At 48.3% G+C, this 15,529-nt stretch overlaps 1 protein-coding gene across 2 annotated transcripts in view; it reads right to left on the bottom strand.

The window, feature by feature from the left end:
- The window catches only part of PDS5A (PDS5 cohesin associated factor A), a 1,517,933-nt gene that overhangs the window by 107,588 nt on the left and 1,394,816 nt on the right, over positions 1–15,529 (bottom strand). For both annotated transcript variants that reach the window (XM_086963962.1, XM_086963961.1), the window contains exon 31: positions 2,573–2,678. In XM_086963962.1, coding sequence (XP_086820088.1) covers positions 2,573–2,678 — 106 coding nt within the window. The remainder of the gene's footprint in view (positions 1–2,572; positions 2,679–15,529) is intronic.

Genomic DNA, 15,529 nt, shown 5'->3' with positions numbered 1-15,529 from the left:
CCTGTGTAACATGATCTGTAATATGCAATGCTTACTGTGTGTTTTCATGTTAACTGTTTTTATAGTGCTTGGCGTCTAGGCGCTATAATACTGTTTGGGGTTAGAACTCTGTCCCAGAGGGTTGTAGAGACTTCTGGTTTTCACTGTTTATCCTAGTTTTATGTGTAGTATAATTATCTTATGTGTATTAAAGTACTTTTCTTTTATAAAAAGTAAAGGACTAACTGGACATTGAGTTTATCAGCTGGTGGTACGGTTTACACTGTATTCTGAATGTCTAACCCCACTTCACCTCCTTGAGTAAGCCTTGGACTGCTCTGTCTCGCTACCCTGAGAGAGTCAAGTGCTGGAGAGGAGTACTTGGTTATCCAGTTTTACGTCCCTTAGTACTGAGGCCCCAGGACACCAGTGAGGGAACACTCCAGTTGATGCGACTGGAGTGCAGTTACCCCGGAGTGCCCAGGTGTCCAGGAAGCCGGGTCTAACAAGTGATATCAACTAGCGAGGTGTGCAGTAGTAAGGTTGGTAGAGAAGTAGGAGGGTACGTGGAAGTTGTTCCAAAAGAGGTTTGGGATGAATGAGAATTTGTGGTCGTGGTGACCAGGTTGGTGTTCTTCTGTGCTGTTTCTCCGGAACAATATGAAAGACAAGGGACGGCACAATAAGAATTACAGGTATTGGTATGTCTAGAGGTGCATAGATGTACTACTCTGTACCATCACTTGCCTTGGGTGGAATTTTGAGGTGGTAGTGGTTCCATGAAAAGATCTGAGGTAGACTAGCCAATAATGGGTATCTTGGCTAGTAGTGGTGATGCTGGAGGGAAAAATAAATGTGCAGAAGGAGCTTCTGACTGGGGAGAGAGAGATGTTTCAGGGTCGATTCAGGTAATGGTGTTTTTATTGACATGAAGCATTAATTTCTTGATGTAGATTGTCTCGACTGCGTTCTTAATGATATCTGTTATAGTGACACCAGCGATGGTCTTGACGTCTATGTCTCTGCCGTCGCAAAGTATCTCTTCAAAGTCTAAGAACAAAAAAAGAAGGATTGAATGCTTGAAATAATACGCCCCTGGTAATTATTCGGGTAGCTTCCTCATCCATTGTTCTTTTTCTTACTATGCTTAGACCGAACGATATGCAAATCAGCCTTGGTCCTGCTCCACCAGGAACTGTTCAGCCCGAACTGGCAAGTCCTCTCTGAACTGGAGCACAAGCAACCCAAGATCGAATTCAGCCTATTTGGGTCTCTTCAGTAAGGTGCAGTTTGGTTTCAGTGGCCTTGGGATCACATCTGGAGATACCTGTTGCACTTCAGGAGTTGCAATGAAGAATACATAAAAGTGATAGACGGAATCCTTGAATGAATCTCAGCCACTTCAACATCAAAAATACATTCCTTCGTTATGAGCATGTTGGTGCCAAGGCTTGTCTTGATGTCATCATGTGCACCCGTTATAGCCTAGAATAATGGCAATGGGGTTTGTATGTGAACTAGCCTATTTGTGAATTTACATTGACTGAGGTTTTTGTCACATTTTCTCAGTGGAATTTCCTTGCTCCTGCATATTCGTCCTCTCCTGCTGCACCTTCAGGTCTTTTAACTGCCCTATCCGGAGAATCCCTTCTTGGTCCTTAAGCTATTTACTTGCCATTTTCTGACTCAACTTGCACTGGGACTCAGAGCATGTGCACACACTCTCCCCCATCCCCCCACAGGAAGGGCACTTCACAAATAGTGAAGCAATTGACAGTAGAAAATCGTAAAATGTAGATAAAAAAGGTTGCTGTAGATGAACAGACATTTAACATGTAATGTGGTGAAATATGGAGTCATGAAACACCGAACATCAAAAAATAAGGGTAAAGCCCCAGTGAAGTGTTGTAGGATCTAGGCAACACAAGTGAGAAAAAAGAACTGAAGCTGTGAGACAAACTGCCCGTAGAAGGCATGCTGGAAGATGGAAGCAGCTGGCTCCGTAAGAGCACAGTGTCCTTTTTGACTTAACACATTCTTAGTCTTACAGCCACCATTTGCTTCAGTTTTTCGTCTACTGTGTGAAAGTTTAAGGGAAGTACTTTGATGTTTTTTTCAACTGGATGGCGCAAAGCAGGTATTAAATTGGATATCTGAGACACATATAAAATGCAATAAATGGTACCTGATGATTTATTTTATAAAGCGGACATGTACACTGGACTTTTCGAAAATGCACCCCCCCCACTAAAATTGATCTCTATGAAGTTATATGGCAGACGTGTTCCAAGGTCAACACACGATTGCAGATATTTTTTTTATGTTTAGGACCATCAGTGAGGATCCTAAGACACCAAATCAACACCTGCCATCATGCATGGCTGAAAATGTCTGAATCAAATAGCCCTCTATGATAGCTACAATGTGTTGGCCCTTTGGCCCTGAAGGTACAATAATATATGCGGACATTTATGAAAACTGAACACCCAAAGCAGTTGGGGTGGTGTGACTTTCTTGGATTTCACTACGTTCTCTATCAAGATATGGTCATTATTGTAGTAGTACACGTTTGCATGAACTTAATAAAACTTACTTTGTTTTTCACAGGGTCAGCCTTAACAGGTATTACTGTGATAATTCTTACTGGATTCTCATCATTTTCACTGATGCCAGTTTCAGAAACTTCAGACACCAAGTCTCTGTGAAAGGAAGAGCAGAACTATTTTAGTAAAGTTTCAGATTAAAAACCATTAAAAAAAAGATGTTAAGAAGACAAGGTAGAAGAAATATTCTTCTGGCTGAGTAATGCTGCCATTTCTGCAGTCAGCGAGGCAGTATTTTCTTTTTTTTTATCAACTATTTTATTGGCACATTGCGATATGTTAATATATTGAACCTATGCAGAGTATAATACGCTATTTATTACCATTTATATACTAGGTATTACCTTTGTTGAGTGTGGTAAGAGCCAGGACGCATGAAAGGTGAAGCCTCGAGTGGACCAGGATTCCCTTCCCCTAGCAATGGTAATAATTATACTCCGAGCATCTACATATATAGCTCATGCCATGGCATTTCTTTATGTTTATTTGTTTAAAAAAAGATATTTAACCAACCCCAGGATTCAATTAGGTAAATTTGCACAATAAAGTAAAGCAACATTACAGATACCGCTTCACTATTAGGAGACTACTTTCAAATTATTACATGCAATCTGTGAGGCAGTAATCTGTTTCTCAAGAGTCACTTTTTCTGTACTGTGGTAATACACTCCAATTTGACATTTGCACTGTAGTACCAACTGTGTTTTTCAGTACAGTTCCTCCAAGCAACATGTTTTTTTGACAGACAGACAGATATATATATATATATATATATATATATATATATATATATACGTTACTTCTGGTGGATACTATATCTACCTGCATATTTTTCACCTTTTGAATATCTCAGACACCATTCTGGAGTTGGAAACTTTTCTCCAATAGCTCCCTCACACCAATAAGGGGCGTTGACTCCAAGTTGGCCTTCTATGCAGCACCGGGTGATGCCACTGGAGTCAAAGTGCCACCATCAGTGTGCTGCTGTTTCTTATCCAATTTTTATTGCGTCCTCAAGGCTAACTGATGACACCAACTCAACTAAGGTGCAGTTCTCAATATTTTCTACACAGCTACGTTACGACATATCAAGCAGATGTATATTCCACATGTACAGCTATAACTGCACATTTTAAAGAACTATTGGTACAGAAAAGGATGTGATGAGGAGGAGGGTGGGTCAGTGAGGAATCTGCAGGTAAATATTGTATGCAACAGAAAAAGCATTACAGAAGGAAAATAAGTTATTCTTCTGATGGATAAACTACCTGTAGATTCCCCAACTTTTGAATTGATCCTCCAAGCAGTAGCACACCTAGAGGAGAGAGCATGACTTGCTAGTCCAAGAAGTCCTGAAGAACTGAGCGGGCGAAGTGACCATCCCATCTCATTTCGGAATCTATGTGATAGCACTTCACAAAAGTGTGAATGAAGGTCTAAGTTGCAGCTTTGCAGATGTTTACTAGAGAAATCCCTCCACAGCATGGACGGAAATAGAGTATTTAGCTCTGGTAGAATGAGGATAAATACCTTCAGGCAGGTCCTTGTTTGTCATAGAGTAGCATATCGTGATATACAAGAGCATCCATCTGGATAGTGTCTTTTTGTGAACAGCCTTTCTTTTCATTTTGCCAACATACCACACAGAGTTGGGAATATAGTCTGAAGCCACAGGTTCTGTCTATATGGAAGTGGACTTGTCTTTTGGGGTCAAGTCGATGCAGTCTTTTCTTCTTGAAAGGGAGTAGGATAGGTGGTGGAAGGAGTGATGGACTTACCCATGTAGAAGGTAGTAACAACTTTAGGGAGGAAGACAGCCGTGTCCGTATCGTACAAGTTACTTACCTTTGGTAACTATGTATCTGGTAGAGGCCTGAAAGATACATAAAGCATAAAGCGCTCCCAAAGCGCTAGTGGCAGAGTACAGCGCAAAATCGCGGGGTGCCAACACTTCTTGGATGAACTGCTGACAGCCAATCAGATCTCACGATGAGATGCTGACAGCCAATCAGATCTCACGATCAGAGATATGTGGTTAAGCTCCGCCCAGATATATAATTTGATTCTCTTCTAATTTTCTCAGGAACTACTGGAGGGATTTACACTATTTAACCAAAAGCGTGATCTGCGTACCAGACACTACCATTTTGACAAGTTTGGTGTAATTCCCTTCAGCGGTTCAAGCTGTAGCCGTGTCTAAAGGTCCTATGGAAATTAACATGGGGAAAACACGTTTTGGGACCCCCCTTTTATCTCGGCCCCCGCTTGACGAATCCCCCCCAAACTTTCAGGGAAGGAGAGGAGCGGAATGAGCCATCTTCTTTGAGAAATTTGCGAAGATTCATCAACCAGCGCCAAAGTTATTCCCAATAGAATGTTGGGGATTTCCTATGGAAACTAGGTCCTAACTATATATACCTACTGGCTACCGCCAGTAGGTAATATATATATATATATATATATATATATATATATATATATATATATATATATATATATATACACACATACATATATAATCTGCATATCTATATAAATACAAAAATAAATGCATGCATACATATACATATATGCATACATATGCATGTTATTTACATGAAAGTTTGAAAAGCACTAATAAAAGCAAAGCTAAAAAGCCACCTCATTACAGATAAAATGGCTTTAACTTAAACGAGGGCGAGATCTATTGCATTTTAAATGCTTGTTTACCTTGGTTCCATCAAGAAGGCATTCAGATGTGTCACACATTTGCCATAAATTCTGAATGTTAGCACTCTAGTTGCTCATTATATCACTGTAGTAAAGCTACTGCTCACCAGGGAAGTCTGCTGCTGGTATTCAAAGTGCATGTTCCAGTCTGCATGTCAGAATTTTTTTTTAATGAAATAGAAGAGGATTTGAGAAGTCACTCAAAATGTGTCCTCATTTTTCTTTCTGAAGCACTAATCATAATTTCTATGGCAAAATGAACCCCCTCATTTTTTTCTTTCTTAAATTAAATATTTTCAGACTTACCATTTCATTACAATCAAGATGGCTTCTGGTGTGCCAGACTTTTGTCATAAGTAAGACTGTTAGCGCTCTAGTTGTTCTTTAGAACACTTTGGGACATTCTGTCATTGGGCTATACTTGGGCTACATCTGGGTGATACACATTTGGGCTCTTTTGTCTCTGGTGGCCATCTTGGGAGACATGTCAAAATTGTTTAATGAAATAGAAGAGGATTTGAGAAGTCACTCAAAATGTGCCCTAATTTTTCTTTCTGCAGCACTAATCATACTTTCTATGGCAAAATATACCCCCTCATTTTGTTCCTTTTTAAATTAAATGTTTTAAGAGTTACCACTTTATTCCAATCAAGATGTCTTCAGGTGTGCCATACCTTTGTAATAAGTAGGACTGTTAGCGCTCTAGTTGTTCTTTAGAACACTCTAGGAGGCTGCAGTAGAACACAAAGGAATCAACTGACAATCTCGGTCTTTGTTGGATGTGCATGTTTTACTGAGAATGTCAGACTTCATTTTCACATGACTGAGAAAGATAATGTGAATTTACAGAAAATATGCTTTCAGTTTAGCTTATAGATCCCTTTCCAAACCACTGTGGGAAAAGCATGAGATAATATTTTTCTTTCAAGATGATTCATGATATCCCAGCAGAAGGCTTTTTCACATGGTAAAATCACCTTAGAACACACCACAATTCCTAAAATGAGTATGGTACCATCAACAAATGGTTTATAATGTAACTAAAGTCCTAAAACCTTCTATTAACTGCAATGCTTTCTAATGAGGTGCTATCATGTATATTGGTCCCAAGATGGCTGCCAACACTTCTTGGATGAAGTGCTGACAGCCAATCAGATACATACATTTTTTCCTTTTACTTTTCTCAGTAACTACTGGAGAGATTTACACCATTTAAGCAAAAGCGTGATCTGCGAATCAGACTACCATTTTGCCAAATTTCTAGTAATTCCGTTCAGCCGTTCGGGCTGTAGCCGTGTCTAATCGTCCTATGGAAAATAACATGGGGAAAACATGTTTTGGGACCCCCTTTTTTCTCAGCCCCCACTTGACGAATCCCCCCAAAACTTTCAGGGAAGGAGCGGAGCGGGCCATCTTCTTTGAGAAATTAGCGAAGATTCATCAACCGGCGCCAAAGTTATTCCTAATAGAATGTTGCGGATTTCCTATGGAAACTAGGTCCTAACTATATATACCTACTGGCGACCGCCAGCAGCCCAGAAACACTTAAAGAGGACAATTGGCTGTCTCCACAGAAGGTTTTTTTTTCGTTGCAGCTCATGTAGGGCGTACAAGTTCGGAGTCAATATGACCACCTATCCAACCCCATTTGATAATATGCCCATCACTTTGAAAGCACATTATACATGCCGCACAGAACTAGCGGTATACGTATTAAAATGTAACTGCGAACTCACCTACGTCGGCAGCACGAAATTACCCGTTCATTTGCGCACCTGAGGGCGATAGTAAATGCCGATCAAAGCTACCCAGTAGCTCGGCATTTCCAGAATGTACACAAGCAAAATCTGAACCATCTCAGGTATTTTGTAATCGATGCTGTCATCCCAAGTAAGAAAGGGGGAGACAATGAGAAACGTCCCAGACAGCTTGAATCCAAGTACATTGTGCTTCTAAACAGCAAGACCTCAGGAGGTCTGAACATGGGGGAAGACCTTCACAATTTTTTATAAAGAATTTTTTTTTTTTTTATGAAATCTTTTAATAATGTGTTGAATTGGTCCGGTAATAGCAAATGTTTTTTTTTGCACCCCCTGCAGACTGAATAGGCAGTTTTCTTCCTTAACAGTAACTTCACAGCAGGGGGGGGCGTGGCTTGGACGCCGAGGGTGATGGCGGCGTGAGCCCAGAGCTCCGTGCCTCTTCCCCTCGATTATCCTGACAAAGACGGTTGGGAGCCCGCGTGAGCCCCGGGGCTGAAGGGGTGCATTGCAGAGACTTGCTGGGCGTAAACGGAGCCGCTGCGAGAGCTGTTTCACCGAGTGCAGCCGCCGAACACCTGAGCGGCCGGAGCCGGAGGAAGGAGGCGCTCAAGATGGCGGCCGCGATGAGGAACCGAGGGCGCTGAGACTGGCCTGGCCGGCCACTACAACGCGGCCCTGTGGTCAGGCGCGGCCGCCGGCCGCGAGGCATCCGGCGATCCATCTCCGAGACCGGGGGAACCGGCGGACCTGGTGACTGCTGCTGCCTTAGCAGGCGGCCGCGCTGGAGGAGACGGCCGCCCGGATGCGCCTATGCGAGCGGGAGAAATGGGACGCAGACTGAGCCTGAAGCACTGGACTCTGCCCTGAGACCCCCCTCCCCTCCCCGGCGAGAAAGGAGGTGAGAGAAAGGGACCGCGCAGCAGGCCGGGGGCGGAGGAAATCGACCAAGAGGGGCCTTCGCCCTCACCCCCCCAGCGGGCAGCGATCGACCGAAGGGGCTTAGAGCTGCTCAGGGGGCCGGGCGATCAAGACCCAGGGAGGCTGCGAGAGGCGGCGGAGGCCTTCCAGAGAGCTGCGGACGGATCCCGAATTTGCCGGGGGGCGTAGAGGCACGCATTGCGGGCACAGCGGAGAGGGGCGAGCAGAGAGTGGTCCCCCGAAGGCACATGACGGAGAAGGCCGGTTGAGACTCTCGATACCCCCCCGGAGACCACAGCAAAGAGCGCGGGAGGGGCAGCGGCAACTGTGCAACAGGACTGCACCACCGATCTAGGGCCTGTGGGACAGCGGAAGACCAAGAGGGGCACCGGGCACTGTACTGACACCTGAAGCAGGGCCCTGAATACAATGGGGAAGCCGAGAGGCAAGGTAGAGGGATCGGCGACCTCGGATGCAGCGGAGGGGGACCCTGCTGAGCCCACGGACCTGCAGCGGCTGCAGGATCGCATCCTGGAGGCCATAACGGCCACTCGTGACACGCTGCACAACGACATTGCACAGGTAGCGTCGGGGCTGGGCCTACTCCGGGCGGACCACGACAAGCTAAAGGCCAGGGTCAAGGACAATGAGACTACGCTAAAGGACCTGGCGCCCGCTCAAAGTGTTGGAGAGCAAACTCACGGATGCCCTAGACCGCATTCAGGCCCTGGAGAGGCGAGCAGAAGATGCGGAAAATAGGAGCCGACGCAGCAATGTCCGGATAGTAGGTGTGCCGGAGACTGAGGGGGAGAAGGACATGGTGGCTTATCTTGATAATTGGCTGAGGACAGTGGTAGCACCAGAGGGGCTGTCGCCATTTTTCACATTGGAGCGAGCACATAGGGTCCCGTCTGGACCTCCCAAGCCAGGGCTGCCGCCCAGACCGATCATAGCCAAGCTACTACATTACAAGGACAGAGACCTGCTCTTGCAAAAAGCCCGGGACGCTCTTTCCTGATTTCACCTTTGAAACGCAAAAGCAACGCGCCTCCTTCCTAACGATTAAAAGGGAATTGCGCACCGAGGGCATTTCTTATTCCTTGCTCTTCCCGGCCAGGCTCCGGATAGTGGTGGATGACAAGACGCTCTTCTTCAGTGCGGCAGCGGACGCTTGGGACTGGTGGGAAACATACAAGGCGGAGACGGATGGAGCCAAGGTCCAAGAGGAAAGGGAAAAGGAAAGGGAGCGCTCGTCAGCAGGCCTACGGAAATCGAAGAGGCTGCGGAAACGGAAGCAGGGGTCGCGCAAGCCGACGGCCTCCCAAACTGAAGCTGAACGGAAGGCCGTGCTGCTGTAGGTGGAGAAGCATGCGCGGGCTGGGGCCCCCGGCTCCAAACAAGGCACAGACACGCATGTCTCGGCCTCAGGGTCGGATTCGGACCTATCTGGAATCCATCATGCCAAGGGCCTATTGGTGACGCCACAGACATCGGAGGAGATCCTGAATGTCTGATTTGCACACTGCAGGCGAGGGGTAACGGATGGGGCACTGGACGGGGGCTCAGGACCTGGCAGACATGAGGGCTGGGGAAGGTCACTGGGCTCACAGCCAGATCCATTCATGGGGGATTGGGGAAGGGGCGGGGGGGGGGGGGCGGGCAGCGTAGCTCCCTTCTGGACAAGGCCGCGCTCCGTAGGCCCTTAAGGCACCCACGGCTACGGCCGTGTAGCAGCAACCTGGGTCAATCAGGTGCGGGAGTTTGGATGGGAGCTGATATCTTGGTATTGGGGCCTGTTCTGGGGGGGGAGGGGGGTTACACAGCTGGGGTTTGTTTGATCTCTTTATCACCATTGACCCTGGGTAAGCTGGGGGGTGGGCGGTTGGGAGGTCACGGTTTGTTGGGGGGGGAACCACCATCGGCGAGGGGCTGGCACTGGAGGGAAGGCATCGTTCTGATCAATGGGACAATGGCTAATGTAAACGTCTTGAACTGCATAACCCGGAACGTGAGGGGGCTACACACAATGCAGCGCAGACACAAAGTGCGTGCCTTTTTATTGCGGAGGGGGTGCATATAGCACTACTGCAGGAAACACATCTCACGAAGCAGGAGGGTACAGCGCTGCAGAGGAGGTGGAGGGGCCAACTCTTTCACACCTGTTCTTCAGCCTATGCTAGGGGAGTTTTGATCTGAATCAGGGCAGGCACACCGTTCCAACTCACACGCCAGCTAATAGACCAGGAGGGGAGGTATGTGGTGGTGAAGGGGAAGCTTAGAGGTAGAGACATTATACTGGCTAGTATATATGCCCCGAACATTGACCAACTGGCTTTCTTTGCGGAACTATCGGGGACACTGGCACACTCCCTGGCGGGCCCGATTCTACTGGGGGGGACTTTAACTCCATAGCGGACGCTACCCTGGATAGATCCCACCCACCACTGAGGGAATCCCCGGTGCACCGACTGACTAGGGGTAGGCGGGAATGGCAGGAGAGTTGGGAGCTGACGGACGTATGGAGGGCGCAGCATCCGACTGACCGGGATTACTCCTTTTTCTCTGGGCTCCACGACCTACATGTCCGATTGGATGCGGTGCTGTGTTCTCGGGGCGTACTGCCGGCCGTCACCGGGTCGAAGTACCTATCGAGAACGATCTCGGACCACAACCCACTCTTGGTTCGGCTGGCCTGGATGGCTGAGGCGCCCAGGGTGCCGACCTGGAAACTTAGACCGGAAACTCTGAAGGACCCCCTACTTGGTGCGCCCTGGAGGAGGGGATGTCTCAGTACTTCGCGGAGAATGAGGGGTCGGCGACCTCTAGGGCAGCGGAGTGGGATGCCTTTAAAGTAGTGATGAGGGGCCTATGTATCACGAAGTACGTAGGCACGAGGAAGGTGTTGGGCGATTTGGATAGGGCGGATGCCAAACTCAGGGAGGCGGAGAGGAGACGGCCAGGCCGCCCAGATCTCCAGGAGGCGGTCGGCTCGGCTAGGGAGGCGGTGGCGGCCGAGGTGGAGAGACTTCGTGCTTTTGACTATAGAACGTACATGCTGCGCTCTCACGTAGAAGAGGATAAATCAGGCACCCTATTAGCGTGGTTCTCTAACCCCACTAAACGCTGTTCTCCCATACTACACATACAGGATGAGGCTGGCCCCATGTGGTACACTCCATCAGATATAGTGGACGGATTTCAAAAGTACTATGAGGGCCTGTATAAAAGTGCCCCAGGTGACCGGGGGGAAGCGGCCGAGGCCTTCTTGGAAGGCGTAACCCTGCCGCGGCTAGAGGAGGAGCAGGCGAAGGAGCTGGGGACGGACATTGAACTGGGTGAGATTAGGAGGGCTGTGAAAAAAATGGCTCGCAATAAGTCGCCGGGGATGGATGGGCTGCCCATTGAGTTTTATAGCAAGTATTTGGATATGTTAGCGCCGCGGCTCCAAATAGTTTACAAGGAGGCCAGGAAGGCTGGCCACCTACCTCAGTCTATGCGTGAAGCAATAGTGGTGCCGCTCCTGAAATCGGGCAGGGAAAGCAACAGCCCCGCATCTTACCGGCCCCTCTCTATGCTCACCACCGACTACAAAATTCTGAGTTCCATTCTAGCGGCGAGGCTCTTACCACACATGTCGGGACTGATACATGAAGACCAGAACGGGTTCATACCGGCCCGCAACACCACGATTAACATTAGGCGACTTCTTCGCCTTATGGATGGTCTGGGTGCGGAGGACGGGACCGCGCTGGTCCTTTCAGTTGACATAGAAAAAGCATTTGACAGCCTAGAGTGGGACTATCTATACACGGTTATGGAACGTTTCGGTCTAGGCGCCGGCTATATTCAATGGACGAGGGTTCTTTACGCGGAGGCAGTGGCAAGAGTGAGAATCGGGACAACGGTATCCCACCGATATCCAGTGGAAAGGGGCACCCGACAGGGATGTTCCCTGTCCCCACTTCTGTTTGCGCTAGCAATTGAGCCCCTAGCGGCTGAAGCCCGAACGGGACGGCATTTCGCTGGGGTGCGAGCCAGGGATGGGCAGCAGTTCAACTCACCGTACGCCGATGACTTGCTGCTCTTCCTGAACAACGAGGTCGCGGAGTTGGAGGGTGCTGAGGCACTGCTGGAGCGGTTTGGAGCACTATCGGGGTTGAAGGTCAACTGGACCAAGACGAGCCTGTTTCCGCTGCGGAGGGTACTGCTCGGCCGCACCATCGGCCGTCGATTGCCTGGGAACCTACATGCATCAAATACCTGGGGGTCCACATCTACCACACAGCAGAGGACCTGCTCTAGGGTAATTTAGGGCGCTGCGTGCGGGGACTGCGGGGCTGTATGTCCTTTTGGGCCACGCTGCCGCTCTGTGGCCGGCAGAATATCCTTATTGAAGATGGTTGCCCTACCGCGACTGTTGTACTACTTCCGCACGCTCCCAATATGGATACCTAGCTCCTTCTTCCGGCAGCTCAGATCCCAGATAACTGGGTATCTCTGGGGAGCTGGAAGATGCAGGGTGGCGCTGGCAACGCTCACCCGCCCGCTAGACGAGGGGGGACTGGCGGTGCCGGACTACGAGCTTTACTATTTAGCTGCCCAACTGCAGGTCTTTACACAGGAGGTAGCGCGAGTATACAGGGGCCCGGAAGGCTGAAGGGCACGCCCGCCACGTCTTAGCCTATATTACCCTACAACAGCGGATCGACGGTCGAGACTTGTCGCTAGAACAACGCACGTACCGTCAGTGCTGGAACCGGGCGCAGAAGCGGGCGGGAATTCGACGCCCGTACGCCCCCGAGATCCCGCTGGGCATGCTGACGGCGTTGCCGCATGGAGGCGATTGGTCGCACCTGCAGCGATGGGAAGACGCGGGCATGCAGGTTGTCGGAGACCTTTACGAAAATGGAACGCTACTCCCGTTCCAAGAACTTCAGGAACGCTTCGACCTTCCGAGGGGGGGATATCTTCTCCACGCGGCGGTGAGTGGAGCAATCCAGACACACTGGGGTACAGGGCTGGCGGAGCCCGAGACGGCTGCGGCATGCCAATACACTATGATGGCAGCGGGTACAATCAAGGCAGTGACATGCCTCTACAATAGGATGGTGCGTGAAAATCTCCCACCCCTTGCGTCGCTGAAGGCTAAGTGGGAGGCTGACCTAGGCAAAGACATCCCTGACACGATATGGGCACAGCTCGTGCGTCGGGCCCGCAACAGTACGAGAAACGCTAGGTTTCAGATTATCCACTACTATATACTACATAGGGCGTATATGACCCCGGGGAGGATTAAGAGGTACTTTGGAGCAGTGGAAGCGAAATGCCCTCGCTGTCTGGAGGAGGAGGCTGAACTGGTGCACATGCTGTGGGCGTGCCCGGCCCTTCGGGACTATTGGCAGGCTATAGGAGAGACTCTGAACGAGGTGACCGACAGAACTGTAGATTTCAGCCCGGCGGAGTGTATACTGCACTGGTTCCCTCACACCCCCAAAAATAAACTCACGAGCAAATTCATCGATATCGGGTTGATAGTGGCTAAGCGGGAGATCACCAGGCATTGGAAGGCGAGGGCGGGCCTGACCCCTAGACGGTGGCTCAACGAATTCTTGAAATGGGCGGCCTCCGATAGCACACACAGGTACCAACTGGCGCGCAGGACTCCTAACCCGGGGACAACTGATGCAGTAACAGCGTGGGAGATGATGGTGCAGGCCCTCAGGGATAGTGGGGTGGACGAGGAGGAAGAGACCCTAGGCACGGACAGAGAAAGCAGGATAAGCTGAATAGCTGACACACAAGCATTAGCTATTGGAGACCGAGGAGCGCGCCCTTGATGGGAAGGAACAGTCATTGCTGGAGGCCCTCGGGCAGATGGTGGGGGGTGGGGGGGGGGCGGGGAGCTCTCTAGTTTGAGGGGGGGGGGGGGTCATTTACACCAGTTAGGTGAGGGATAAAAGTAGTCATGCACACACTTCTACGGCATGGTACTCCTGCAACACTAGCATCTGGCATGGAGGGGCTGAGAACTTATTGCCGCCCGACCCCCGGGTTGTGGGCTAACAGGCTGTGTGTGACGGGGCAAGAAATGATGCGCAACAGCGCCCTGATTAATACGATACATGTATGTGCTTTGGCCTGATCTATGTGTGACTACAATAAAAATTACTTTAAAAAAATTAAAAATAAAACAGTGACTTCACAGCAGCTCCGTATTACAGTGTCTCTTGCAATGAAATATACAATTGTAATCAACCTTGACACTTTCAGGCAGATCAGAGTTGAGAGAAAAAATCTTTTAAAAAGAAAGATATGTATTTATCATTTTTTCACTTAATCACAATCAAGCACTCTGCACTTATTCTCAGGGTTCTCGTTGATGTCAATGAGTCCCTATCATTGCACCAATCACTTAAGAGCACCGCTTTTGGCAATATGCAAACACACTTAGATAGCAATTTTGCCTGTAGTAGCAGGAATATATAATAAGGACGTTCCATTTTTAAGCATTTGAGCTTAGTATTGCATTTAATGCCCTTATTAAATCAGCTGTCTTAATGAACTGTCATTATGGCATTACATCAATCACGGTACTAATGCATAGGTTCAAATTCACCCTGTACGTACATGGCTAGATCAATCAGATGACAAGAATCATTGTAGAGCATTAATCTTGATTTTAGCATGAGGGTTTTACACTTCTTGTGGCCAGATTTGTACTGCTGTTTTGTATATATATACATATATATATTCCAACGTAAAGGTTTGCACCCAAGTAGAAACGCCACACACTGAGTATTTTCATCTTTAATTCCAGACCTCCATGCAACAATTTCCTTAACGGCATCTTTCAATCCAATCTCCACAGCCCTACGCGTTTCAAACAACCAAGTGTCCTTGCTCACGGGCGGAGACAGTGCAGAGGAAACGGCAAGCAGTTCATAGCGAGCACCTGATAATGAACCGAGTCCTGCCCCAGTGGGCGTGTATGCCGCTTAGCATTCTGGTACTCGTTCTCTCGCTTTTAATCCCAGTGGATGCTGCCGATTTCCCCAGTCTTTGCCTAAGTCTTACCCAAGTGGGTTGATGCAGTCTAAAAAATCGCTGCATTGTTTATTCCTTGTCAGTGGAACACGAACCTCACCGTTCCTTTTGGCAAATAGGGGTTCCAAATTGCTGGATCTGTATATGCACAGCAGGGCGTTTCTGCGACCGTGCCAGGCCGCTAACATTCCAACGTAAAGGTTTGCACCCAAGTAGAAACGCCACACACATGTGATCAAGCCACTCCGGTGGTGAAACGCGTTATGGCGGACTCATGAGAAAATAAAACGCTACTGCTTGCACTTAACCTGGGCTCGTGTCTGCTTTTTCGGTGCTTGCTGGAGATTACACGCTGCATCTGATTTCCTCAAGCGGCTTTCGATATATATATATATATATATATATATATATATATATATATATATATATATATATATATATATACACATACATATATATATATATAAAAATATTTTCATGGGGTCCCCGTGCATGGGCGGGCATATTCAGTGC

Source organism: Lissotriton vulgaris, chromosome 3_2 (assembly GCF_964263255.1).
Source record: "Lissotriton vulgaris chromosome 3_2, aLisVul1.2, whole genome shotgun sequence".
Classification (NCBI taxonomy): domain Eukaryota; kingdom Metazoa; phylum Chordata; class Amphibia; order Caudata; family Salamandridae; genus Lissotriton; species Lissotriton vulgaris.
Note: the sequence above shows the minus strand (reverse complement) of the source record. Positions and strands in the feature narration are given on the sequence as shown.